General features: G+C 41.4%; 1 protein-coding gene across 2 annotated transcripts in view; it reads left to right on the forward strand.

Moving 5' to 3' along the window:
* The window catches only part of ADAMTS16 (ADAM metallopeptidase with thrombospondin type 1 motif 16), a gene marked incomplete at both ends in the record, with an annotated part of 155,104 nt that overhangs the window by 29,719 nt on the left and 99,018 nt on the right, over positions 1 to 26,367 (forward strand). For both annotated transcript variants that reach the window (XM_079915264.1, XM_079915265.1), the window contains 5 exons: positions 9,506 to 9,788; positions 13,535 to 13,734; positions 15,225 to 15,308; positions 17,516 to 17,675; positions 19,235 to 19,340. In XM_079915264.1, coding sequence (XP_079771390.1) covers positions 9,506 to 9,788; positions 13,535 to 13,734; positions 15,225 to 15,308; positions 17,516 to 17,675; positions 19,235 to 19,340 — 833 coding nt within the window. The remainder of the gene's footprint in view (positions 1 to 9,505; positions 9,789 to 13,534; positions 13,735 to 15,224; positions 15,309 to 17,515; positions 17,676 to 19,234; positions 19,341 to 26,367) is intronic.

Consider the following 26,367-nt stretch of genomic DNA (forward strand, 5'->3'; position numbering starts at 1 on the left):
CGTGAGCTGATGCCGTGTAGGGCTACAGGGCCACTGCCGTGGCTGTTCCCTCTGCCTAGCCCACAGCCTTCCCTCTGGAATCCGCACAGCCAAATCCTCACCCATTTAGGGCTTTACTGAAATGCCACCTTCTCAATGAGGCCTAACTGGTTCCCTATCTAAAATTGAAACCCCCTTTCCTACTCTCCCGGCGTCTTCATTCTGAGTTGTTTTTTTAATATAATTTATTTTTAGGGCATTTTTAGCAAAACACAGCAGAACTGGGTGCAGAAGTTTCCCATCTAGACCCTGCCCCCCCCCCCCAGAGGCACAGCCTTCTGCCACCAGACGGCACATATGTTACAACTGATGGACCTACACTGATACACCATAATCACCCAAAGCCCGTAGTTAGGGTTCACTCTTGGTGTTGTACACTCTATGGTTTTGAACAAATGTATAATGACATGTATTCATCATTATAATACCATGTAAAATAGCTTCACCACCTTAAAAATCCTCTGTGCTCTGCCTATTCACACCTTCTGCCCCCCTATCCCCCAGTAACCACTGTTTTGTTTTGTGGTTTCTTTTACTTTTCTCCATAGTTTTGCCTTTTCCAGAATGTCATATTGTTCGCATCGTACCGTATGTAGCCTTTTCAGATTGGCATCTTTTACTTATTAATATGCATTTAAGCTTCCTCCCTGTCTTTCCATGGCTTGGTAGCTCAGTTAGTGCTGAGTAATATTCCATTGCCCGGATGCACCACAGTATTTATCCATTTACCTTCTGAAGGACATCATGGTTGCATCCAAGTTTTAGCAACTATGAAGCTGCTATAAACATCCTTGTGCAGGTTTTGATGTGGATATAAAGTTTTCAAATCTTTTGGATAAATACCAAAGAGTACAATTGCTGGATCTTATAGTGAAGTTTGTTTAGTTTTATGATAAACCTCCAAAATGTTTTCAGAAGTGGCTGCACCATTCTGGATTCCCACCAGCAATGAGTGAAAATTCCTGTTGCTCCACATCCTCACCAGTATTTCATATTGTTGGTCTGGTAATTCTACTAGGTTTATAGTGGTATCTCATTGTTTTAACGTATGATGACATATGATGTGGAACATCTTTTCATATGCTTATTTACCATCAGTATATCTTCTTTGATGAGAGACTGTTAATGACTTTGGCTTATTTTTTAACTGAGTTGTTTTCTTATTGCTGAGTTTTAAGAGTTCTTTGTGCATTTTGGATAACAGTTCTTTAGCAGGTGTGTCTTTTGCAAATTTTTTTTTTTCCCCAGTCTGTGACTTGTCTTCTCATTCTCTTGACAGTGTCTTTCACAGAGCAGAAATTTTAAGTTTCAGTGAAGTCCAGCTTATCAATTCCTTCTTTCATGGATCCTCTGGTATTGTCTCCAAAAAGTCATTGCCAAACACAAGGTCATCTAGAGTTTCTCCTGTGTTATCTTCTAGGAGGTTATAGTTTGGCATTTTACATTTAGTTCTGTGATCCATTTTGAGTTAAATTTATGTGAAGCATGTAATGTCTGTGTCTAGATTTCATTTTTTCACATGTGGATGCCCAGTTGTTCCAGCACCATTTGTTGGAAAGACTATCTTTGCTCCATTGTCTTGCCTTTACTCCTTTGCCAAAGATCAGTTGACTGTATTTGTGTCTGTATCTCTTTCTGGACTGTCTATTCTCTTTGTCTATTTGTTCTCCAGAACCACACTGTCTTGGTTACTGCAGATTTATAGCGAGTCAGGAAGTTTGGTAGTGTCAGTCCTAAGATTTTGTTCTTTTCTCTCAATATCGAGTTGGTTATTCTGGGGCATTTGCCTCTCCCTATAAACTTTATAACCAGTTTGTTGATATTCACAAAATAATTTGCTAGAATTTTGATTGGGATTGCATTGAATCTATAGATCGAGTTGGAAAGAACTGACACATTGAATTTTAACTTTTTATGATTTACATATTATTACATCAATTGTTTACTACCTGTCCTCCACCCCCCAACTCCACGATGGAATTTAAGCTTCACAAGGGAAGCTGTGTTGTCCATTGTTGTATCTGGATTGACAAGAAGAGCACCCAGCTCATAATAGGCAGTTAATGAATATTCACTGAATACATGAATGAATGAGCGAACATGCTACACACTCCCTGGATGAGAGGAACTGTGAATTTCCTCCACTATGGGATCAAATTCATGTCTAAATGTTACACAGCTCTGTAATCTATTGAATATTAGAGTGTTTAATCCATGGTGTTCTGATTATATTAGGTAGCAGCAATATCGTCAATGCCTTGACTAGGTGACTGTTTGCTTAAACATTTCTCTTTGTGTCTTGGGAATGTGCAGATAAATATAGGATCTGAGAATTTAAGTTCGAGCCGTTCCTAGTTCAGATAGTTTTGTGTCAACCAAAGGCAATCTTACTAAGCAATCAGTCTAGGACAACATGCTCTGGTTATTTAGCTGGCGCAGTTTTATCAACACGCTAGTGGACGTGATTTATAAGAATGTTCGTAGGTGACATATACTATTTATTATGGACAAATACCACAGCCATGTATTTACCAAACTAGTCTTAAGAGGTAAGCTCCCAAATATTTGTTAATTACCAGTTGTTCTAGAGCACTGTTCTTCCATAAAACTTTGTACCGTAATAGAAATATCCGTGCTGTCCAGTATGGGAGCAACTAGTCATGTGTGGCTATTGAGCAATGTCAAGACTAAATTTTTAACTTTATTTGATACTAATTTAAACTTGAATCCCTGTGTGTGACTACTGAGCAGTTGGAGGACTGCATTCTTAATTTTCTTCAGTGTTAATTAAAATTAGTGGCCACCATTTTGAACAGCACACATCTAGAAGTTTTCCTCTAACAGAGATTTAAATCCTTGCCATAGATTGACCTGAAAGATGTCATAACATTGAAAAGCTCAAAAAAAATTACTAATGAAAAATAAGAATACACACTGCAATGATATTTAAGCTCCAAGAGAAATTTGATCTCCCTTTATAAGTAACAGCCATGTCCCATTAGGTTATCTATGTTCTTGACTTTTTTCACATTCATTGTTTTTTCATGAGGTATTCCCATTTCAATCCAAAAACCAGATCTTGGCTTTATTAGAATTTTCAGCTTAATAAGCACATTCTTTTACTATTTACTGATTCATTTATTCTGAATTTATTTTTTAATAAGTCCTTTCTGGTTTCTAGGTGGTCATTCATTGCATTTTTAAAAACCTTTTGGGTTAATAGTTGGTTGGTTTGTTTTCTTTATTTTTTTTAAATTTCTCTAAGTGCAGTATGAGTACATCTCACCATTTTTAAAGAACCAGCTTTTGGTTTCTTTGTTTTTCCTCTATCGATTTCCTATTTTCTATTTTATTGATTTATACTCTAATTCTTATTATTTCTTTTCTTCTGCTTACATTACACTTAATTCAACCTTCTTTTTCTAGTTTCCTATGTTGGAAACTTAGATTATTGATTTTAGATCTGTCTTCTTTTCTACTATCTGCATTCAGTATTATAAATTACCCTCTTAGCATTCATTGCATCCTACAAATTTTGATAAGTTGTGTTTTCATTTTAATTTAGTCCAAAATATCTTAAAATTTCTCTTGACTTTCTTGTTGACCCATGTGTTATTCAGAAGTGTGTGGTCTAATCTCTACTTATTTGGGGATTTTGCAGTTATCTTGTTTGTTATTGATTTCTAATGTAACTCTGTTGTAATCTGAGAGCAGACATTGTATAATTTCTATTCTTTCAAACTTGTTAAAGTGTGTTTTATGGCCCAGAATGTGGTCTGTCTGGATGAATGCCCTAAGCAAGCTTGAGAAAAAAGTGTATTCTGCTACTGTTGGATGAAGTAATATACAGATGTCAATTATATCCAGTTGACAGACGGCATTGTTGAGGTCCTTAATGATTTTCTGCCTACTGAATCTGTCCATTTCTGTGAGAGGAGTGATGAAGTCTCCAACTACGATAGTGGATTCATCTGTTTCTCCTTTCAGTTCTATCAGACTTCACTTCATGTAGTTTGGCACTCTGTTGTTAAGGTACATACGTGTTAAGAATTGTTGTGTCTTCTTAGAGCGCTGACTCCTTTTATCGTTATTTAATGCTCCTCAATCCCTGATAACTTTCCTTACTTTGACATCTGCTCTATCTGAAATTAATATAGCTACTTTTGCTTTCTTTTGATTAGTGTTTTCGTAGTATAGTTTTGCACCCATTTACTTTTAATTTATCTGTGTCTTTATATTTAAAGTGGGTTTCTTGTAGACAGTGTATAGTTGGGTCATGTTTTCTGATCTATTGCAATCTCTTTTAATTGGTGCATTGGACCACTGACATTCAAGGTTGATGTAATTGAATTAACATCTACTATATGTGTTACTGTATTTTATTTGTTGCCCTTGTTTGTTATTTCTGTTTTGGCCTTCTACTCTTTTTCTGCCTTTTGTGGTTTGAATTTAGCATTTTATATAGTTGTATTTTCTGTCCTACTTTAGAATATCAGTTCTACTTCTTCTTTTCTTTTTTTCGCCCAAGAGTTTGCAATATACATTTACAATTAGTTCAAGTTCACTCTCAGCCCCCACCAGTATTGCAGTTATTTTCCAGGTGCACACGGTGGTAGAGAAACAACATGGTGTGCTGACAACAGTGTGTAAATCTGAGTAATTCTGAATTTTAATCTTAACTACCCCACTTCCTAGCTCTACAATGTTGGGAAAATGTATGCATTTAATGTCCCATTCCTTTAAATGGGAACATTAATTCTCACTTCATATGTTTGTTATTAGAATAATAAATAGAGCAAAACACCTAGCATATTACCTGCCACATAGATGGTGCCCAAGACAAAGTAACCATAAAAGTTCTATAAAAGTTGCATCTGTCTTGTGTTTTAGAAACATCACTAAGGAGACTAGAATGAGTAGAATATTCCCAATACAAATCACACTTTTGGAGAAATGACAAAGAAATACAGTAAAAATGAAATGAATTAAGAATTGAAATGCCTGTTTCTTCTAATGAGCTGGATCACTTTTTCACAGTGTTGATTGACACTCGTGGTGTCACCTGAGACAAGCTTGCAACCAGTTCAGTGAGGAATCCCTTACGCAGCAGGAAGGAATCTGATACACTGCCCAACCAGGCTCATCTCTTCCTAATTTACATTTTATTTTTTGATTCATGCAACTTTTATAGACAGTTTTTCTAAATAGATATACATTAATAAAGATCTATCAGCATTTAAGTGCGAAGCAACAAATATAATACAGTAAACATCCTACCTTCAAGCTTCAACACTTTCTTACATTGCTCAGAACCAGCATGTTTTCTTTTTGTTTTCTTTTATTTTTTATTGAAGTATAGTTGCTGTCCTTACAAGTGTATGGTATAGTGATTCACAATTTTTAAAAGTTATACTTCATTTATAGTTATAGAATATTGGATATATTCCCCATGTTGTACAATATATCCTTGTAGCTTATTTTATACCTAACATCATAGTTTGTACCTCTTAATCCCCTAGCCCTTGATTGCTCCTCCCCCCTTTCCTCTCCCCACTGGTAAATACTACTTTGTTCTCTGTATCTGTGAGTCTGAGAAACAGCACTTTCTCATCACTGACAGGGCACCCACTCTTTCTCTCTTTATAAATGCAGTACAAGTGTCGAGTTTCCCAATGTCAAATGATTTACAGAACTGGCGACGAGAGATGCAGGTGTCTGGAGAGCTCCCCTGCAATGCCTGGGAGAAGCTGACCTTTTCTGAAGTTGGTTAATAATCCACCCAGTTTACCTCCCAGTGGTTACTGTGGGCAGGTGTACACCAGACATTTTATGAGCTACTAAGTAAATATTCTCGATTCAGTAAAGAAAAGCACTGATAAAAAGAAAACATTAATCTTCCACAATTTACCTAATCATTTAAATAAGCTTGCAAACTAATAATACAGCAAGATTTATTGCAAGATTAATGCAGCAAGAAAAAAGGAGTAACTTTTTTCTTGTACTTTTCAGTATGTATTGATTATAGAGGAATATCAAAATATCAGTCTTATCAGTTATTGCGTCGTTCTATGTAGTTAGTGAAATAGGGGATTATTTAAATACAGAATACTGTAGCTCAGACTAAATTATAAATGAAACAAGCATAAACACTTGACTACTGTGTTAGTGAAAATTCAGAAGTCCTCCAGAGGCAGTTCTCTCTTGCCTGCGGATCTGGTCCTCTGGGCCACCCAGGATGTAGCCTTAAACCCAGGGGAAAGCAGGAGGTGGTTTTGAATCTGGAACAGCTGTCATAGAACACAAGTGTTTTAGGGGAGGAAGCCAGAAAGCCTGAGGCAGCAGGCCAGAAGCAAAGATGTGTTTGGGGTGATGATGTTGGGATATACCCACACACGGTCTTCAGAGGGATCTCGTACTGTAGAGTGAAAAATCCCCCAGAAACACCTTGCATTACAGAAGGGAATCAGACATCATCAGGGTGAAGTACGATATTTTACACTCTTTGTTTCATTAATGCAGCAAATATTTTTGCTTAGGCCATGTATTTTGGAGGCCATGTATTTTAAATATATATTATTTGTTAAATCTTACAATCTCGTGGCAAGTAGCTGCCTTTGTATCCACTCCCTAGAGGACAAAACAGCACAGAGGGGATGAGTAAATCATCGGAAGTCACAGAGATCATGTTAAAAAAGGATGATAAATGCTGGGTGTCTGACTCATCAGCCTGTTCTCTGCGAGTCCCCCCAGTTTTGCATCAGAGATGCTGAACATTATCTGCTCTAGAGCACCCACAGGAGCTTCTCATCTTTTCAGGGTGATTTGAAAAGCAAGGGATGGTTTGCATGTCAGAAAAGATTTTTTTAAAGCAAAAAATTACTAGTTTATTTTTTTCAGTTTAACATTGCAACTAGTTACCTTAAGTAGTGTACAAAACCTCTCTGGGGAATGTTATCACACAAGGTTGAACATATTCATGATTGCTCATGTGACTCCTGAGTTAGTTTAATTGCCAAAGGGATGAAACTAGCTTTAGCTATTATTTAATTCCATACTAGGCTCTTCCTTGATAGAACTGAAGACTTTAAAATATTGACTATCCTAGTTTAGTTGGTAGAGTTCTAGGGCAAAAAGATTCCCAGGGCATCCATGGAGCTCACCAATGAGAGCCCCTCACCTCCTCCACCTCAATCCAGAGCATAAATTCCAAGTATTTCACCTCTCCACTGCTAGCTGGCATTTGGGCCCCAGGAGGTCTACACCCCATGGGGCTGATGGCTTCATTGATAGTTTACCAAGTTTACCTTCTCTTACCTCTTTCCCACCAGCGGAACACCATGGTCAATGCTTAATCTCTGAATGTACGATAAGCCCGGTTGCCCCTCTCTTTTCTGTCTCCACCCCCAACCCTCCTGTCCCTGAGAGGTGTATTTGGCCCTTTCCCAAGATCTCAGAAGTGCTTCTCCATGTCTGTCATCCTGCACTGTACAAATCTTCAGACCCATGCAGGACAACTCAGTCCACCACAGAACTTTAGTTGGTGTGCAGTGATGGGCCCTAAGCCCCCCCAGATGAGAATCAGACTCAAGCATCTAAATCAGAGGCACTCTTAGGACAGGCAACCAAGCATCAGTGTCTTTGAATACCCAATCAGGGTCTAATCAGTGTCCTAAATTGTCAAAATAACTTGCAAAAAATCAGTACACATATAAATACTGTACTGGAGAGTTCTAAATTATAGCTGGATAATTCTGTAGGAGTAATTCTTTGTATGATAAAATTATAAAGGTATTTTAAAACATTTAGAAGGATTTAAAAAATTAATCTGTAATCCCATGATCCAGCAATGCCATTGACATTTTTTTTAAAGAAAGGATGCACACAGAGTTTAAAAACTTGAGCAGTGCCTAAGGATGTAAAAGTGGTAGTGGAATCCCCCTCTTGTATCCCTCTTCCTCGATTTTCTCTCCCTGAACATAACCAGCATCAACAATTTCTCATCAGTCCTTCTAGGAAAATTCTTTACACTTTTAAAAATGAACACATTTGGAATCCCACTATATACTTTATTATACACTTTTTAAAAATAACAACTTCTGGGACCCCTACAGTATAAGCCTTAAACTTACAGGTTTTTAATTTATTCTGATTTTGTTCCAATCCTTATACTTTGCTTCCCAGATGACCTTGAAAATGTTGTTTTATCAGCCTGATTCTCTATTTCCTCATCCATAAAAGGAGGAGCATAATGATACCTACCTCACAGAATTGCTGTGAGTGATAAATAAGGTGTAATATAGAAAATGTTGGCCATAGTCTTAGGAGTTCACACACACACACACACACACGCACACACACACACACACACACACACAATGTTTAGTTAAGATTATTATCAGGACATAATTAGCTGGCCTTTTTAAATCATTATGGTCTTGCCAAATATGTAAATGTACTTTTAAAGATTACCTTGAATTAGTTGGTAAACATTTAAATTATTTCTTGTTTTAATTATTTTTTCATTTTGTTTGTATTTTTTATGCTATTACAAACAAGGATTCAATTATACATTCACAAAAACTTATCAATATTGGGGACATGCCTACAAGAAGTATTTGGCAAGAATTCCAAAAGGTTAAAGCAGAAACTAACACACCATTGTAAAGTAATTATACTCCAATAAAGATGTTAAAAAAAAAAAGAATTCCAAAAGGGTAAAATCCTAGAATTGAATTATACATTTTCAATGCTGATAGATGTGGCAGGTCTGGCCCCAGTCTACCCTTTCCCAGTGTCATTGCCTGTTTGTTCCCATTTCTCCTAACAATTATCAAGTTTGAAAAATACTTGTCACTCTAAAAGGCAAGTCTCTCAATTTTCTCTCCTTTAAGATATTTTTGTCATTGTTTGTGCTTTCATTGTCTGTTATGCTGTACAGACATTTTTTTGTGTTTTCATAATCAGTTCTTTCCTATTTCCCAAATACTTTGCTTAGAAAGACCTCCCTGATTCCCTAAGAAATTCCTTGTGCTTTCTTCTGGATTAATTTTGTCAAGTTACACTTTTATAGAAAGTGTCACATTTTATTGAAGTCTGAATAGAATTTTGCTACTTACTATATTAGGATTATAATTTTATGTCTTTATTTGGGAACTCCCCTCACCACCTCCACCCATATTAATATCTAGGGTTGTGTGCTTTCTCCTCCAATTTTTGCTTTAAAGGACCTGACCTTAATATGTTGTGCACTCTCTTTGCTCCTGGAGTCGAGTCAGGACACCTCCACACCAGTGTCTCTACCAGGGTGCGGGTGGGGAAAGGGCTCAAGAGTGGGGCTGTCCCATCCCTAATTCTCAGCCCCCTGTGCGACCCCTTTCAACGTGTGCTCTCAGTGGCGGAAACAGCACGTTTGTGAGCAGATAACAAAACAGTGATGTGCATTTCTTTCTCCCTCTCTATTTTGCAGTCAGGCATGATAAGAACCCAGGAAGCGGACTACTTCTTGAAGCCCCTCCCTTCACACCTGGCAGGGGGCCCCAAGGACTCTGCGGGGGGTGGGCCTCCCTCCCACATCCTGTACAAAAGGTCCACCGAGCCTCGGGATCCGGGGTCCCACCAGGTCGCGATGATGGAGAGAAATTGGCGGCTGGAAAACCGCCACCTCTTCCACCACGAAGATCAACCCCCGCGCGGCGGCTCCAGTCTCAGGCACCCACAGAAGCTGCATTTCTGCGGAAGACGCAAGAAATGTATGTAAGGGCGATTCTTTTTAGTATTTAGCGATTTGGACATTTCTGTAAGCCGACGGAGTATTTTTAATTTTCTTCAAAGTAGTCTGCCCTAGAGGTGAAATTTGTTGACTGCCTTTGCTAAACTTAAGTGATGATTCCAAAGCAAACCCATCAACTGTATGTTCAGTTTAAAACATCTCTCCCTCATAGATGGATAGATAATGGTAGATGTTTTTCTGTGTTTGTTTGTTTTGTTTGTTTGTTTGTTTGTTTTTAAAGAGCTGTTCCCTGGGCAGATTAAATGACAAGGTGCTCAGAAATGCAGAATCCACCAGATGTCTTCAAAAGAATCCTGGCATGTCTGCCCGGTAATTCCGTACTTTTGAGGTCTAGATTTATTAAAGCTCACATGCTTCTCCTGCAGAGGTGATTTGTCCCTATGCAGGTTTATATACTTCACTCACCACGTCAGAAGACAGAGTATGCATGACAAAATTTATCTGCGATTTATCACCAAGGCTTTATCGAAGTTCTTTTTGTTTGTGTCATGGACATTTAAAAATAGATGTGATATTTACATTTTATGTAGGAACATCTCACAAACTCAGGAACAGGAGTTCAGTGTTTTCTGGACTTTTCCTCACTTCCTTCGGCTTTCCCCTCAAGCATTGCTTTATTTAGCAAACCTTCCCCAAGGAGCCTCTGGAAAGCCCATCCTTCTCTGCAGCTTGGTTTCGTTGGCTGCTAGACCCAGCACCCTCAAATAGAGGTGGGCATGTGCAGGGTCTCCGTAAATACTGTGGAGAAGAGAGGATGACCCAGAATCACTTGGCATCTTTGATGAAAGAACAAGTACCGTTGACCTGTCAGCACCTGTGCGTCATCTGAACTCACATCTGAACTGTGTAAATTGTAACTAAGTCTCAGGCTACGTTCAAATGGACTTGAAAAACTCAAGCCAAATTACTAAGAGTGAGTTTGGTCTTAGGGGAGGCACCGGGAAGAACAATGTTGAGCACAAGTAGAGGGAACGGGAGGCTGCGAAGGTCAGGGAAGACAGACTGAGCGGGTATTGGAACAGGGCACACTGACCAGCCACAGCTTCCTGAATCTGCGCAGACAGGGAGAAGCTGGCGGAGGCGGCTGGGGGCGGGGCCAGGCAGAGGCGGGGCGGGGCAGAGCGGGACCGAGGAGAGGGACTCAGGCACAGACAAGGTCAGAGCCAGGATGGTGCTCACAGGGCTCCTGGTGAGGGTGTAGTCAGAGTAGGACAGATTCTGTGTGTCGGGGACAGAAAGATGACCAAGCACCTGGATCCAGGCAGGAAAGATGGTCAGGGCTGTCTTCACCTCTTTGACAGGACACACCAGGGCCTGAAGCACATGTTGCAGTGTCTCTGATCAATCCAGCAGTGCTGACCATTCTGGAATGAATATGACCCTTTCATTCTTATCTGGAGGTGATCAGAGTCATTCAGGCCAGTAGCCCTAAGGCACAGTTGTGCACACAGGGCGGTACGATTACGCTGTTTGGTGGGGCTGTGTGTGCACGTGTGTGTGTGCATGTGTGCACATTTGTAGGTGTATTTGCTTCCACAGCCGTTTCAGAATCTCAGTAGATGGGGTTGGGTCGTGAGAGGCAGTTATTTGAAAAAGATACTAAACTGTACAATAAGGTTTGTGTTTGGAAAATGAAAAAAGAAGTAGCCACTGTTTTCATAATAAAACTAGAAAAAAAAAGTGCAACGAAACGCCACTTGCTGGTGGGCGGCATCAGTGGTTGATCTGGTGCTGTTTGACTTGCCCCCGTTTCGGTCCCCTCCTGCTGGGTACATGGCAGCTCCTGAGGGACTGGGGGCCCTATCTAGCAGAACTGACACACAGCACCTCCAGGATCAGCATTTAATTCTCAGGACTCAGTTACTTGTGCAGGACAGTTCCATGTTGTCCATGAGGCTTGGGGCTTCCCTGGAGGAATCCTGGTCTTCTGTCTCAGTGGGGTTCACACTACAAAGATTCTTCCGTAGAGTTCAGAGAATGAGAGATTGTTCTGTGTGTTTAGGCATCTCTCTCTGGAAACGGGCAGACAAAAGCAGATTGATTTGCTTAAAATCAAAAGTGATTCTGAACCTCAGACTCATGAGTTAGCTTGCTACTTCCAGCTGCAGGCTTCACAGGTGGGTTTTGAGCTGGGACTCACGTGTTTGGGAAAATGCTGCAGGACCATATTGAGGGGGGAGTGACTTGTTTTGAGGGACTTGTCAGATCCCTGGCTAGTAAGATCACCCCCCCACCCCACCCCGGTGCTTCTGCCTCTGTTCCAATACTGGGGGCCTGGGAGGCTGCTATGCTCCTATACCGTGTCCATTTGCACCCTGTACCTATGGGAATTAAGACTAAGGGTCCTGGGACCACACTGCCAGATCTGAAATCCATTTCCAACACTTTCTAGTGAGGGATTGTGAGAAAGTTACGTTCATTCCCCATGCCTTCGTGGCCTCACTCCTACCCATGGCTGGTGTAGAGAATGAATGAGTTATCCATAGACATCTCTTAGGGTGGGGATCACATCTGTGTAAATTGCATCAATGTCATCAATGCATGATGACTGCTTATTAACCTTTAGCCAGTGTAACAGTTATCCTCCGAAAGGTTCGTTTAGGTTTGGAAGTATTTTAGCAGAGAGATAAAATGCAACAGACATGGGAATCAGTCAAACAAAACAGCATCTTCTAGCAGTGTGTTCCATGAATAGAGCTGGCATAGCCTTTGAATTAGTACCACCTAAATATGGGGATATTTTGAAACCTACTTTCACCTGAAACCATTCTAACCACATTTTCTCAGGCATCCACTAAACCTAGTGATTTTTAACATAATGTTAATTTACTGATTATTAATGCCAAAACTTTATTTTTTTTATTTTTTTTTTTTTTTTTGTGATACGCGGGCCTCTCACTGCTGTGGCCTCTCCCGTTGCGGAGCACAGGTTCCAGACACGCAGGCTCAGCGGCCATGGCTCACGGGCCCAGCCGCTCCGCGGCATGTGGGATCCTCCCGGACCGGGGCACGAACCTGTGTCCCCTGCATCGGCAGGTGGACTCTCAACTACTGCACCACCAGGGAAGCCCCAAAACTATTTTTAAATGGCTTACTCCAAGAGGACCGAGTACATTTTGTCTTTTCATTAAATTAGATAAATATTTGCAATGCTTTCTAGGAAATTCAGTTCTGCAGTGAAGTGGATCTGTTTTGAGCAGTTTATAACCCATTGGAAATACTACAGACAAACCAGTTGTGTGTCTAGACATGGGAATCAACTTTAAAAATTTTTAGGTCATTAAAAGTCTTCAAATAAGAACACAGTATAAGACAGCACTCCTTTTTGTAATTATTAGTTTCATTGTTTTATCAATAACTCCTTTGCAGAGCCCTGTTGAACAGATCTTTATGTTCATAGTCTTTGAACATCATGCTTTTAGATAATAAGAGCTCAGAGCCAAAGTGATCTTCTTTTTGCTTTAAATCAGGACAAATTTATACAAAAGTCAATATAACAATGAATTCCATGACATGTAGACTATGCACACTTTACTTAAATGTAGTGTTCCACCTTAACACATGTTTTGCATCACAGTTTTAAGGGTTTTATGATTCGTTTTATGAACATTCATTTTTAAAATCCATTTTCTTTAGCACGAGTTCCACCACTGGTTTTGTGTGACAACTTTACATTCATTTCCTCTCTGAACGCCCCCCCTGTAGACATGCCCAAGCCTCCCAAGGAAGACCTTTTCATCTTGCCTGATGAGTATAAGTCGTGCATAAGGCACAAGCGGTCCCTTCTGAAGTCTCATAGGAACGAAGAACTGAACGTGGAGACATTGGTGGTGGTTGACAAAAAGATGATGCAAAACCACGGTCATGAAAACATCACCACCTATGTACTGACAATACTCAATATGGTAGGAATGCCCTTCTTGTTGAAGTCATGTGTGTGATTCCACCTAATGGGGTGTGTGTGTGTGTGTGTGTGTGTGTGTGTGTGTGTGTGTGTGTGTGTGTGTTTTGTGTCCTACTTTTATTTGTGGATTTATGTCTTGTACACAAGAAATATTTTATCTGTGATAACTCCTTCACTTTTACTATGTGCCAATAAGAAGATCCTTTTTCAATCCTTCGGAGAATAAAATTCAGAGGATGAATAATTTGACTTTCTCTGTAAGCCAGTAACATATTTCAAGTTTACTGATGTCTTCATTTATCAGAAATCTATAAGAGGATGTGGAGACATCTGAGTGCAGTAAATCTGCCCATCAGCATTATATGTGAGATTTTAGATGACTGTATAGAAATACCCATCTTTTTAGGGATAGAAGTGTTCAAATATTGAATATGCATCTTTCTATCGACAAGAACAAGGAACAGTACTCCCTTTAGAAGGTTGCTGCAGAGAAGATGTGACTGTGGCAGCTTTAGTCATTAATGAAGAGTGGAGCAAGGTGTCTAAGCCCCATTCCCCCCAAGTGAGACCTGCATAACAGAAGACAAAGTATGGGGTCATCAAAGTGTATTTTAACATAGTTGTGATGACAATGTTTGAAAATGTTTTATGTCCTACCTCTATAAACAGAGTACCCCTAAATGTATTTCAACTTCCCATGAAGTGGTGTGGTTGCTATTACTGTCCTCATTTTTGGTGGCCAGACCCTCGTGGTTTATGATCTCCCAGGGAACTGAGGGAGGAGGTGACACAGACTGCAGGTCTGTGACAGCCCCCACTGCAGGTCTCTGATGTGTGCAAGCATTGCCTCTGTTCTGCAGAGCTTTTCCAGCATTTCTACACCTCAGTGCCAAGTTAGTTCCCTGCTGCTTCCCATGTCTGGTGACTTGCCCTCGCTCATCACCCCATATGCCACTCGGATCACTCATTTTTACACATGTGACCATCATCCCTAATGATGGTCACATCATCCTTCCCTGATCACCTTCTCTCCACATTGTTTTCCTTCTCTTTCTTGTATCTTCTTGGTCTTTTCCCAAGAACTTCTCTTATTCTTCTGGAATATTTTGCTAGGACAGCTTCAGGAGGGCTCTGCTGTGTATCATCACTATGAGTTAAAAAATAAATTAAAAGAAACAAAAAGAAACCTCCTTATGTCTAATGAGGACACTTACCAACTAGGAGGCCTGATAAGAGGTGTTTGATAAGAGGAGGAACCTGCCTCCACAGACTTCATTATTTTACTTCCAGGCACCAAGAGTAAGGATCCAACAGTTGGTATCATTGGCTGTTAGATATTCCCATACCTGTGTGCCTAGCAATGTAAGAAACTTAACCTTGCTATGTCACTGGAGAACACAGGATTGGCCTTCAACTGTGGACTCCAGGCTAAGGGCTGGGGGAAAAGTGTGCCGTGTATAGGGACTGATGTGGATTACCTGTCCTTTTCAGGTGTCTGCTTTATTCAAAGATGGAACAATAGGAGGAAACATCAACATTGCCATTGTAGGTCTGATTCTTCTGGAAGAAGAACAGGTATTCTTTGAAACCAGTAGTTTTTTTCCCCCAGAAAAATAAATTCAAAATAATGTTTTGTTTTCCTAAATATAATTGTTCTATGGATTCTTTACTTCTCTTTCCCTTGGGGACAAAAATGTTTTAATATTTTGTGTCTAATGCAATGAGTTTCTTGTCAGTTCCTGTAATGCTTATTTGTTTTGTGTGTGTGTGTGTGTGTGATTTTTGTGCAAGAGTAGTAAGAAATACTCATCTGATTGGCTAATAAGAAAATGGAATAGAAGAGCTACTTTAAATACCCTGTTGGAAATGCACTAGGAATGCAAGGTGCAAAACTTGTCCTCAGCCACTGTGAGCTTTGAGGATGGAGATGAAGTGAGCCCTTTGGTCTTTTGCTAGAAGACCAGCAATGTCCTGTAGCCCAGAAGTTAATTTGTACTGTGTGGCAGTGCATTGTTGTACTCTATTGCCTCCCAACTGCTGAGACTGACCTCCACCACCTTTGGTCTCGGGATTTTATTTTTGTAGAGATTCTAGGATGTCAGGCACATTCCTCTCATTGCACACAAACCCCCAGATTATGCTGGATCTTGGGAGCAGTGGGCATAAGACTGTCTGTTGCCTTCATTTCAGAACCCTGTGTGAACACACAGAGGTACCCCTCCATTCACAATAAGGACTCGTGTGAATATTCCATGGCAGAAGTAAGGGGGACGTCTTAGCCATAAAGGGCTCTCACTTGTATTTTGCCCCAAGCTGGTCATTGATTGGACCTGGGGGCGTAAACCCTGGGTCCTAGTCAGGCACCCTGCGTCCAATTTCACCCGGGCTGACATCTTCACAGAGTCTCCTGTTAGCCACAGTTGTCTTGTTTATGAAACAAATGATTTTTAGATGAAATCTGAGATCATTTATGAGATTTAAGATGCCTTCAGATTTTCAGTTTCTGGGGTGCTGCCCTCTTTCCCTGCAGGATGGGGCATGCACGGGCAGACCTGCTTCTAGCCTGAAGAGTCAACACGATACAACTCCATTGTCTTTTGTGTGAGTGTGTCTGCAGAGGGGGTGCTGAACTAGCAGGGCTTCTCAGGTGACAGGTTAATTATTCTTTGTATTAAAACGTTTCACCTTGGAACTCATCCAAGCGGCAAAGAATAAGCGAGGTTATCATTTGATCGTACACCTGTGTTAACTTTAATTAATGCAGTTTTCCTGGAAATCACCGGCTGAAGAATGTAAGGCATGTCCCAGGGTTGATGTACAGCATTTAGCTTGGGTGCATTTGACTCTCTGGAAAGACACAATAAACATTTAAGGGGAAAACATAGTCAGTGACTGAGAGACGCAATTTCAAAGCAACACTCTGGTCATGAAAGCTTTAAACAAGTTCTTGTCCTGAAATGGAGGTATTTAACCTGGTTTTCTCTGACCATCCTTAGAAAAATATATCATACCTATAAATAAGCTTTAAAGAACTCATCTGCCTGCCAGTTTTGGGAGATGTCCTTGCCACCCCCCCCCCACCCCCAGTTCTTCATTTACCAAGACTTCGGGTAGCCTTCACTCTGATCTTTCACTGCTGATCTATTAGAACTTGGTATATAAGGATAAGGTGAAATGTCATCTGTATAGTTTCCTTCTAGTTCCAGCCTATTTGCTAGAGATAAAGCTTTGTCAGTTGAGCTGCCTCTTCTCATAAACATGGTGCCTCTGTAGGAAAGTGACTTGATTTAACACTGTAATAATAACTCTTAGAAGAGTTACAAATTTGAAATCTTACTTGCCCAACTTGGTTATGAAATAAACACAACACCATCCGGGTGTGTTTTTGTGTATGTGCAAATTCTCGTATAAACGATTCTGTTGCCTTATATAATTTTTCAATGTTTTATAAAGACTTTGAATGTGAACATTTCATGCACAGAAGTCATCTTTCTTGGGTCATTGAAATGTGTTCAGAGTCAGCAAATACATCCCAACCGTTTTGGTACAGAACTAGAGAAATAAACATGAGTGTCTACACTGAGTCTGTACAGGTTTTATATATGACACCCTCCTTTGGATTTTAACACATAAAGTGGGTAAATTAGTTTCTGCCATCCATTCCACCTGTGTAACTGAATCCAAGTTAGTGCTAGTTTTCTGTGATGACAGAGCCAGTAACAACTGCATGACAACATGTTTTCTTCCTGTTATCTCGGGCTCCTGGTCTGTCTCCTGCATAGCCAGGGCTAGTGATAAGCCATCATGCGGACCACACCTTGAGCAGCTTCTGCCAGTGGCAGTCTGGATTGATGGGGAAAGATGGGACTCGCCATGACCATGCCATCTTACTAACCGGCCTGGACATATGTTCCTGGAAGAATGAACCCTGTGATACTCTGGGTAAGACCCTCTGCCAGGGTTTTGAGAAACACATGTGTGCTGTGTGCCTTCAGTGGCCTAGGATATGGAGTATTTTTGCCCTCATTCCAAATCTGTAAGCTGTAGCTGCTGCTGGGTGGAATTGTAAGGAATAAACTCCCTGCCCTGTATAAACTGTGGCTAAAGAGAAGAGTATGCATTTATTCACCAAAATCAGTTCTTTCACAAGAAAAGGTTTCTCACAGATTCAAGAGCTTCTATCTCTTCTAATTTAAGAAATAATTTCTTCCATTTCTTCTTCCAGTGGTGAGAATAGGGTCAACAGATTCAAGGGTGTCTCATTCTATGAAAAAATAATAATACATTTATGAATATTTGTAGAGATACTACAACACTATTGGATCCCTGATTTTTCCATTTCTCTATGAATATCCCAATCTTAGCCATGTTCAACATGTTTATTAGGCTGGGTGTATCTTGGTGGTATTTTATAATATGATGCAAGTTTTTTATACTTTTCCAAATAGTGTAAAGCACAGTGTGATACTGAGCAAGGCTCTCCTGACCTTTTTTCCTAATTCTCCATTTCTTCCCAAGATCTTAGGGAAGAAGGGTCTTTATTACAAAAACATTCAGATAAGACTTGGTTTAATAGAGGTTAGTCCTGACTACTTGTTCCCAGAAAGCCCTGAGTGCAAGGTGGACCCTGGGCTGCCTCTGAGGACTTAGAATTCAGGAGGTTCCCACCCTGCACATGATAAGCTCACTGGGCCTAAATTGTACAAATAATGCTGTTTACACGGAAGACTTGCTTTCATTCTGGGCGCCTGGAATTTTGGCCCACTCCAGGCAGGGGTGCTATGTGACCAGCCCCCAACCAAAGGCCAGGGCTTTGTGTCTCTAATGAGCACCCTGGTGGGCAGTATTCCCCTTGTTGGAGGAATTAAGTCCGTTTGTGCGACTCCACGGCGGGAGGAAGCCCTGGAAGCTCGTGCCTGATTTCCCCGGGCTTCTCCCCAGGTGCTTGTCCCTTCTGCTGATTTTACTCCGTATACTTCCATCCCTATTAAATTACACCCAGGAGCATGACAGATGCTGAGTCCTGTGCACCCTCCTCGAAAGTCCTCCACCGTGGAGTGGCCTTGGGGACCACCTGACACCCACTCTCTACAGCACTTTTTCTCAGGCTTTTGAGAACACAGCTGTTTATAGAAAAAGGCTGAAATTCTCCATCTGCAGGGAATGCCCTCTTCAACTACGCCGCCATTGTAACCTGTAACTTGAACATTACATAGAACCATGGATTGGGAAGGGAAAACAGACCCCCTTTTCCCACATAATTCAGACCCCCTTCTCCCACATAATTCAGGTCCCTTTATATGATTGTCCAAGGGTTTCCCACATAATTCAGGGCCCTTTATATGATTGTCCAAGGGTTTCCTGTTTCATATTTCACCTGACAAAATGAGAACCAAATTTCTCTAAAGGACAGAGGTAAATACACACACATGACACACCCTCTTTCTTTATTTTACTACAATATTGCTCCTATATGTTCTTTTGATCTTTATATCCTGTAGGATTTGCACCCATAAGTGGAATGTGTAGTAAGTATCGCAGCTGTACGATTAATGAAGATACAGGTCTTGGACTGGCTTTCACCATCGCCCACGAGTCTGGACACAAGTAAGTGCATCTCCCTGGGAGGATGGAGCCTGGGGTTCTCTGCGGACTGGAAGATTGTCTAGAGATTCTGGTGCAGTAGCTCAAGCCTGTGAGGGGAATTCACACATTTGCAGCGAGAACGCCAGTAGGAAATGCTCACGTAGGCGCTTCTGTTTTATTTGAGTGTCTCGTCGCACACATTCTAAAGCTGTGGCAACACACATGTTTGCACTTTCCTCACTCCCTTCTTCCCTTCCTGCTCACACATGTGCATACAATCACAGACTACAGACTCTTCTGTCTCTGCTCCTTTGTCCTGGGTTTTGAACTTGGTCCTGTGAGCTCATCTCATTCCATGGTTAACTCCTACGGGAGGACTCCACGTGACTGAAGATGGTAACAAGCCCGCCCATTGGTAACTTACTATTCTCAAGTTTGCATTCTTATATCACTTTCAAAATTTGTAGAGATGGGTTTTGACTGGTGTGCAGGGTTTGGGACGTACAGGGAGGACAAGAGATGCAGCCTGGTGGGAGCTGGTTTGCTTCCCACATCCCCACGTTCCCACCATTGTCAGTTGTGAAATGGGGCAGCATCAGGGGGAGTGGGGAACCCGGGGCTTTGGCACAGATGGATAGACACCGATGCAGGACAAACAGCTCTCAGCAATGGGTGGCATGTCATTAGGAGTATCTTTTTAAGTGAGAAGCTTACCTTTGTTCCTGTAGAATGAAACACTTCTGTCCATTACTTATAGTAGTTATTATTCTTAAATAAGATTTCTTAGTCTAATAATCTATAAGCTGCCTCACTTCGAGGCGCCATCTATTAAAAAAAAAAAGTTTTTCTCAGTGGGGTCCACTTGCTGATTTCCTGCAATTGCCCTGATTTATATGAGCATCAGCAGTGGTAACACAAGTGTTTTCCTGCTGGACTGAAACTGTACTTGAAGCTTCTCCTAGAAAATTCACAGCCAGGAATTACAGCTTTTCTATTTTCACTTTCATCCTCATTTTATTTGCAAATTACAAAACTTGCAGAAGGCAATGTTTGTGATTTGGTCTTTGCAAAGTTGATTTCTCCATCCCCTGTTAGAAATTGTACTAAGGCCACTCATGTCATCCCGACCTGTTCAAAGCATCTGTGTGTGTGTGTGTGTGTGTGTGTGTGTGTGTGTGTGTGTTTGTACACATGTGTGCCTGTCCTTAATGGGCTCTCACAGAGGCCCTGCAGACTTTGGCTCTGTGTGAACTGATGACCTGAAAGTGAAGCTTATATCTTATTACTGATCCCTTCATCATTACAGGTAATGATTGACTTTTTCAGTGCCTAGAAAATTGCACCTACACTTTACAAAGCTTTCAGTTAAGTCATAATTTTAAATAGGCTGCTAGAGTTAAAACTTCAAAAAAACTCATTATTTTAACGACATGGGGCTCTTGCTGTCCTCTGAACCATACCTGAATTTAATTAAACAATCAAAGTAAGAAATATTTAAGTCATCAAGGGCTGAACAAATCAGCATTAGATAAGCCGTTGAGATTCAGGCCCCTGGTGCGTCCAAGACGAGGCTCTCAGTCTTCCAGTCAACAAGGATTTGTGTTTGCTTTTATTTTTTTCTTAGAAGTCAAGTATTAATATTTCCTTTCATCACTAGGGCTGGGTGTAGATGGAAAAAAAATCCAAACAAGAGAAAAGTGTTTTTGCTTGCAAGTGAGAATACAGATGGGAGGAAGGAAAGGAACTCTAGATTTGGACGCAGGCAAGTCCCACTCCTGATAGAACTGACCTCCAGGAAATAATCAGCTCCTTCTCCAGCACCTGCTGCTTAGAGAATATTGTACAAGAGTCAGGAGGACTGAGAGCTCTGAGTGTTTGACGTCACCTGTGAAATAGCTTCTGATCATATTGAGGAAATAGGAAATACATGTGGGATACATGTACACATACATGAGGAAATAGGAATACATGTGGGATACATGTATTTATGGGATACATAAAAAGCACGTGCTAATTGCCAAAATAAGTGATCATAATAGTACCAATAGTAATAATAACGCTAATACGTGCTCTTTGTGGAGTAGTTTCACATGTAACTCTAAGCCTGGAAACCGCTGGGGATGATCTCTTATCTTCCCTTCACTAGCTGGGCAAGTAGCCTGGGCTGAACATGCAGCACAGGAGGCGTGGAGGAGCTGCAAGGGGGTCAGAGGTGAGCTGAAGGGGGCGTATTTCTAACACATTCTTAGCTGTGGCAACTGCATCAAATGAGAGGGGCCGCAGCAGGGAAGATTCAGCAACCCAGCTCTGTGCAGTTCAGGTGAATTGAAAACAAACAACTTTATTCAGTTTATTCATTCAAGAACTATTATTACTTGGAGAAGGAATCATAAGTTTAATGCATGGATCAAACAGCATGCCTTCCTCTTATCCTTGGCAAAGAGCTCTAAGCAGTCAATTTCTGAGCCCTGTACCTTAAGAATTAAAAAATAATTTTATATTTATAAGTTGTAAAACATCCTGTTTCACAGATGAATCTTACTTCTTCAGTTTGGTTTACATTCAGAGCACATTATTAAGGTGGAGGAGTACTTCTCCGTGCCTTTCAGCCACAGGTTTCCTAACCTTTAACTCAAAGAAAGATGCAGTTCATGCCCAGCTAGTTTCTTCTACGAGGTTCAGTTCTTTTTATCCTAAGACATCTTGTGGTTTCTACTGGAGAATCTGACCTAAAAATAGGAATTGCTAAGAACCAGTGTTTGGATCTGTGTTGGGAAGGGGAAAAGAGGGTCTGGAGCTGAAAGTGAGGATGTGTGCTTTCCCTTAGTGTGTGGGACTGAGCCAGGACTGGTGCAGGGCCGGTTTCCTGCTTGTATTAAATCATTTGTCACAGGATATGTGGTTTCCTAGATGCAGGTGTTGAAGAATCGGCACAGACACACTGAGGGTTCAACTACACATTTTGAAGAGTATGCCATCTGGGCATGGATCCATTTGAAAAATTCTCATTTGTCAAAGGAAGTCATGCCATGAGATGGGTAGGGCCCTGGGACTCGTATTCTAGATACCCTGTGGTTCTCTGGCAGCCTGACAGTGACCAGGCTGCATCTCCTGATCTCCTCTTACGTGGGTTTCCATATGCAAAACCCGTAGAGCCTGTGAGACCTCAGCAGGTGTGTGCAGGTGCAATTTAAGTTGCATTGTTTGAGCTGAACATTCCTTGTATATAAAGTCAGCTTAAATACTTAATTTGCATGATCATTTCAGACCATCAAGACAATATTAAACATACTTACTGTGCTCAGGAGTATTCATGATCCATCGTTCTGTCCCCTGTCTTTTCCACTACTTACTGACCCATTCACCAGGCACAATTTGCATTCTGCCAGCAAAGCACTGTGTAGCGTTCTATAAAATGACTAGTGATCCATGCCCTTCAAAGCCTAAAGAAAGATAAGGTAGGCATGGCATGCAAGGGGTCAAGCAGTGAGGGCTGTAGGCATTTCAAGAGATGCAAGGAAAATCAGGGAAATCTTCTGGAAAGAAACAGAGTTGGTGTGCTGATACCATTCAGCTCAACCATATTCGGCTGGTGATGTTAGACTCCCTTTCAAGCATTTGATGGTGATGTGTGCACCTCACTGATTTATGACTGTGCTCTGTCATCAACCTGAGCCCCTACAGCTGGGTCAGGGAGGTGCTGGGTGATTTTAAGGGTTTGCGGAATATTAAAGCAAGTGGCTGCTTAAAGATCACCTGGTCTGGTGATTGTCAGACTGCCCCCTAGGGAGCTCCAGCATGTTGGAGCATCATTTCTTACCAATTTTATTGCCTGTCATTCCTCCTAAGATTTTTGTTTCTTTCTGTGTCCAAAAAGTATTTGAAAACCGTTGACCCTTGGCTGAACTGCCTCCTCACCCCCATACACACACACACACACACACACACACACACACACACACGCACAAAATATGTATGCAAGTGATATCTGACATCTAGGTGTTGAGAGATTTGATCAAGACCACATTTGAATCTGGGAAAGATACATTTTGAATTTTCCTTTTTGACATGCCAGGTATTCTGAACAGTTTAAGAGAAAGGTTTTATTATCCCATTTTATAGGTGAGGAAACTGAGGCTCAGGGACTTGAGAAATTTGCCCCAAATCAACCCACTTGTGAACGACAGGATCAAGACCTGATGGAGGTTCCCCCGCCTCCACAGCCTGTGTTCCCCCAGGTTATCTGACCTGCCCTGGCCCTGAGAGTCCCACATGACTGCTGTCCCCATGTCCACTTCCCATCTCTCAGGGAGGATGGGTTTGCTTCTTGAAAAGCCTGCATCAGGCTCTGGACAAGCAGATCCTACCTGTGGTGCTATCATCACCTCCAGGGTGTGATTTACCATCCAGATGACTCTGACTCATCGTTGCTTTGAAGGGGTTCTCCTTTCCTTGACCTACTGCTGTCTGATCAGCTTAAAATATTGGTACGACCTCTAAAACAGCTTGGCTGTTCATCATTCTGGGTATATCATTAGTAATAAAGAAATACTTGCTGATGTAATTGAATAATTCAAGAAAATTCTATAGAAGACATTAAGAGCATCTGATACAGAATATAATTCTCAAGTCCAAGTTAATCTGAAATTATGTTTACATTTGGGTATTTGAGTTGTTGTTGTAGCTGGAAGGTTGTTCTTTATTCATTCAACAAACATCGGTGGAGCACCTGTCACGGACTAGTGAGTCCACTTGCACTCGGGCTCTGAGCATTGTTAAGAAGAGCCCCTGTAGATAAGGAAGAGAAAAAAGTGCATTGTTTTAACATGTAGGGTGATAACCACTTTGAATAAAGTATTGTGAGTCATGGAAGCAAAAAAAAAAAAAAAAAGGTCTGGTAATGTATAACTTGAATAGTAATTTTATTTCTTAGTTGCCAAATACCAACCTTATCTTCAAAATGTGCCCTATTCATTCTTCCATGACTTATTAATGTTAATATCAACTGTGATTATCATGTGGTATTTTCATGCCACTGTGCTAACACCCACAACAGTGCAGAATATGGGATTTGTACTGCTTGGAAAAGCAACTCGAGACATAGTAGTGCTGAAGTTTGGGTGGGCATCAGAATCACGTTATTGTGTTAGGATTCACCCAAATGCCAGAGCCTAACCCCCAACTTACTAAATCAAAAATCTAACAGGGTGGGCTCTGGGGAGGCACATGTGTGGTGCATTTCCCAGATATTCTGATACTCAAAAAAGTCTGAGAATCACTGAAAATGCCTTAGATGAAAATGGTTAAGACCAAGGTGTCCCCAGATCTGGGATGTTGTGGCTTTGAATTCCTTAGAAATGTAGGCAGAAGTGGTAGCAAATTCATCTAGGGCACTCGCAGGACCCAAATTTGTCTTCTTATATTCAGGTCAAGGGCCAGCCAGGGGAGGGTACTTTGTTATTTCGTTTTTATCACTTTCTCCCCAAAGCAGCCTCTGCGTGAATCCTCTCCATCACCGTGGCACATTTCTCCAGCCATGTGGTTACCCTCACCTTGATTGATTGCTTCTAATAGAACTTCAGAGAATGGGTGGAGGCCGAAATGACCACAACTACATCATCCTTGGTACTGAGCAGGAATTTTGCAGAAATTCGACAATGTTTGTGTGCCAGATTTCCTTGGACACACCCTTCAATCACGCTCCGGGTACACTATTGCACGAGTCCCGCCTGGGCTCTGACGTCAGAGTGTCAGGTTCCAGTCCGGACTCTGAGACCCTGGACAAGCCTGTCTCCAGCCCTCAGTCTTGCTGTCATTGTAGGCTTGTAGGCTTGTAGTAAGATTCGGGTTAGAAAATATAGATAATGTGCTTAATATCTTGTCTGAAAAATAGTGCTTACAAATGGGAGTTGTCATTTTTACTGATATTATTAAACAGCTCTAAGAAGAAACAGTTAAGTCTTCAACCTCGGACACAAGTGCAGATTCCCTGGCCCCCTTTTGGAGCCCACTTCCCCTGGGTTGGTGTCTCCTATCCCTGTGACCCTCCCTCCATTCATCCTGGGATTCTTGGTGGCAGAAAGCCCACAGATGCAGTAACCCACCTGTCCTTCTTTGCTTTCTCCCCTCTTGCTTTTCCCCTGCCTTCTGTATCCCACTCATTCAGAACTGCTCTCTGGGAATCCATACAGTGATCGGGTGGGTACCAGACATTAATGGCCAAAAATGGCTTGACTCTCCAAGGATGTATCTACCCTAATGGGAAGTCTTCAATGTCACGGAGCTCCCAAATTCCGGAGGCTTTCTTCCCAAGGTAGTCATTTGTGCTCTTCTGAGGTGGGTGAAGATGGTAACATGAGGTTATCCCACAGGGCTAGCTTTAGGAAGTTAAGAAGAAGAGCCTACTTGGTGGGGAGAGGTAGCATCTCAGTCAATGGGATTCGTATAGGTGCAAGGCTGCAGTTTTCTCGAGTGACAGTAAGGGGTTGCTGTTGGCATTGTAGGATTTGAACATCTGCAAAGGACCCTATTAAGAGGTCCCATAGCCACTGTAGCCTGAGGTGTTTCCATATACTAAGCTAGGGCTGGAGCCCCAAAGTGCTCTGGTTTCAGTCAAGAGTAACAGACGTACCTTCAAACAACGCCTGCAGATAAACGCCACCACAGCTACTCACGGGAGTTCCATGGCGCCACTTCCTCCAAAGGGAAGTAGGGAGTCTGGTCAAGTACTGGCCTGCTGTCACAGCCTCCAGCAGTGAAGACCTAGCATGAGCTGGATCAGCACTGGGTGTAGGGACAAAATGTCAGCACCACCAAGAGGGGCGGTAGTGGTTTAGTCGTTCTTAAATTGTGTAAACATCACACTCCCCTGTGGAGCCTGCATTTGTGTTTCTTACAAACACCTGGAAATCCTGACCATGGCTGGTGAGCAGCAAAGAGTGTAGAGAGAGAAGAAAGCAATAAGAACATCATAAGCTTTCTCAAGATCAAATAAACTGCCCTCTACATCCCACTGGAAATGCTTTTTTTATAATTAAAATGTCTGCCT

The sequence above is a fragment of the Stenella coeruleoalba genome, assembly GCF_951394435.1.
Source record: "Stenella coeruleoalba genome assembly, chromosome: 3".
Classification (NCBI taxonomy): domain Eukaryota; kingdom Metazoa; phylum Chordata; class Mammalia; order Artiodactyla; family Delphinidae; genus Stenella; species Stenella coeruleoalba.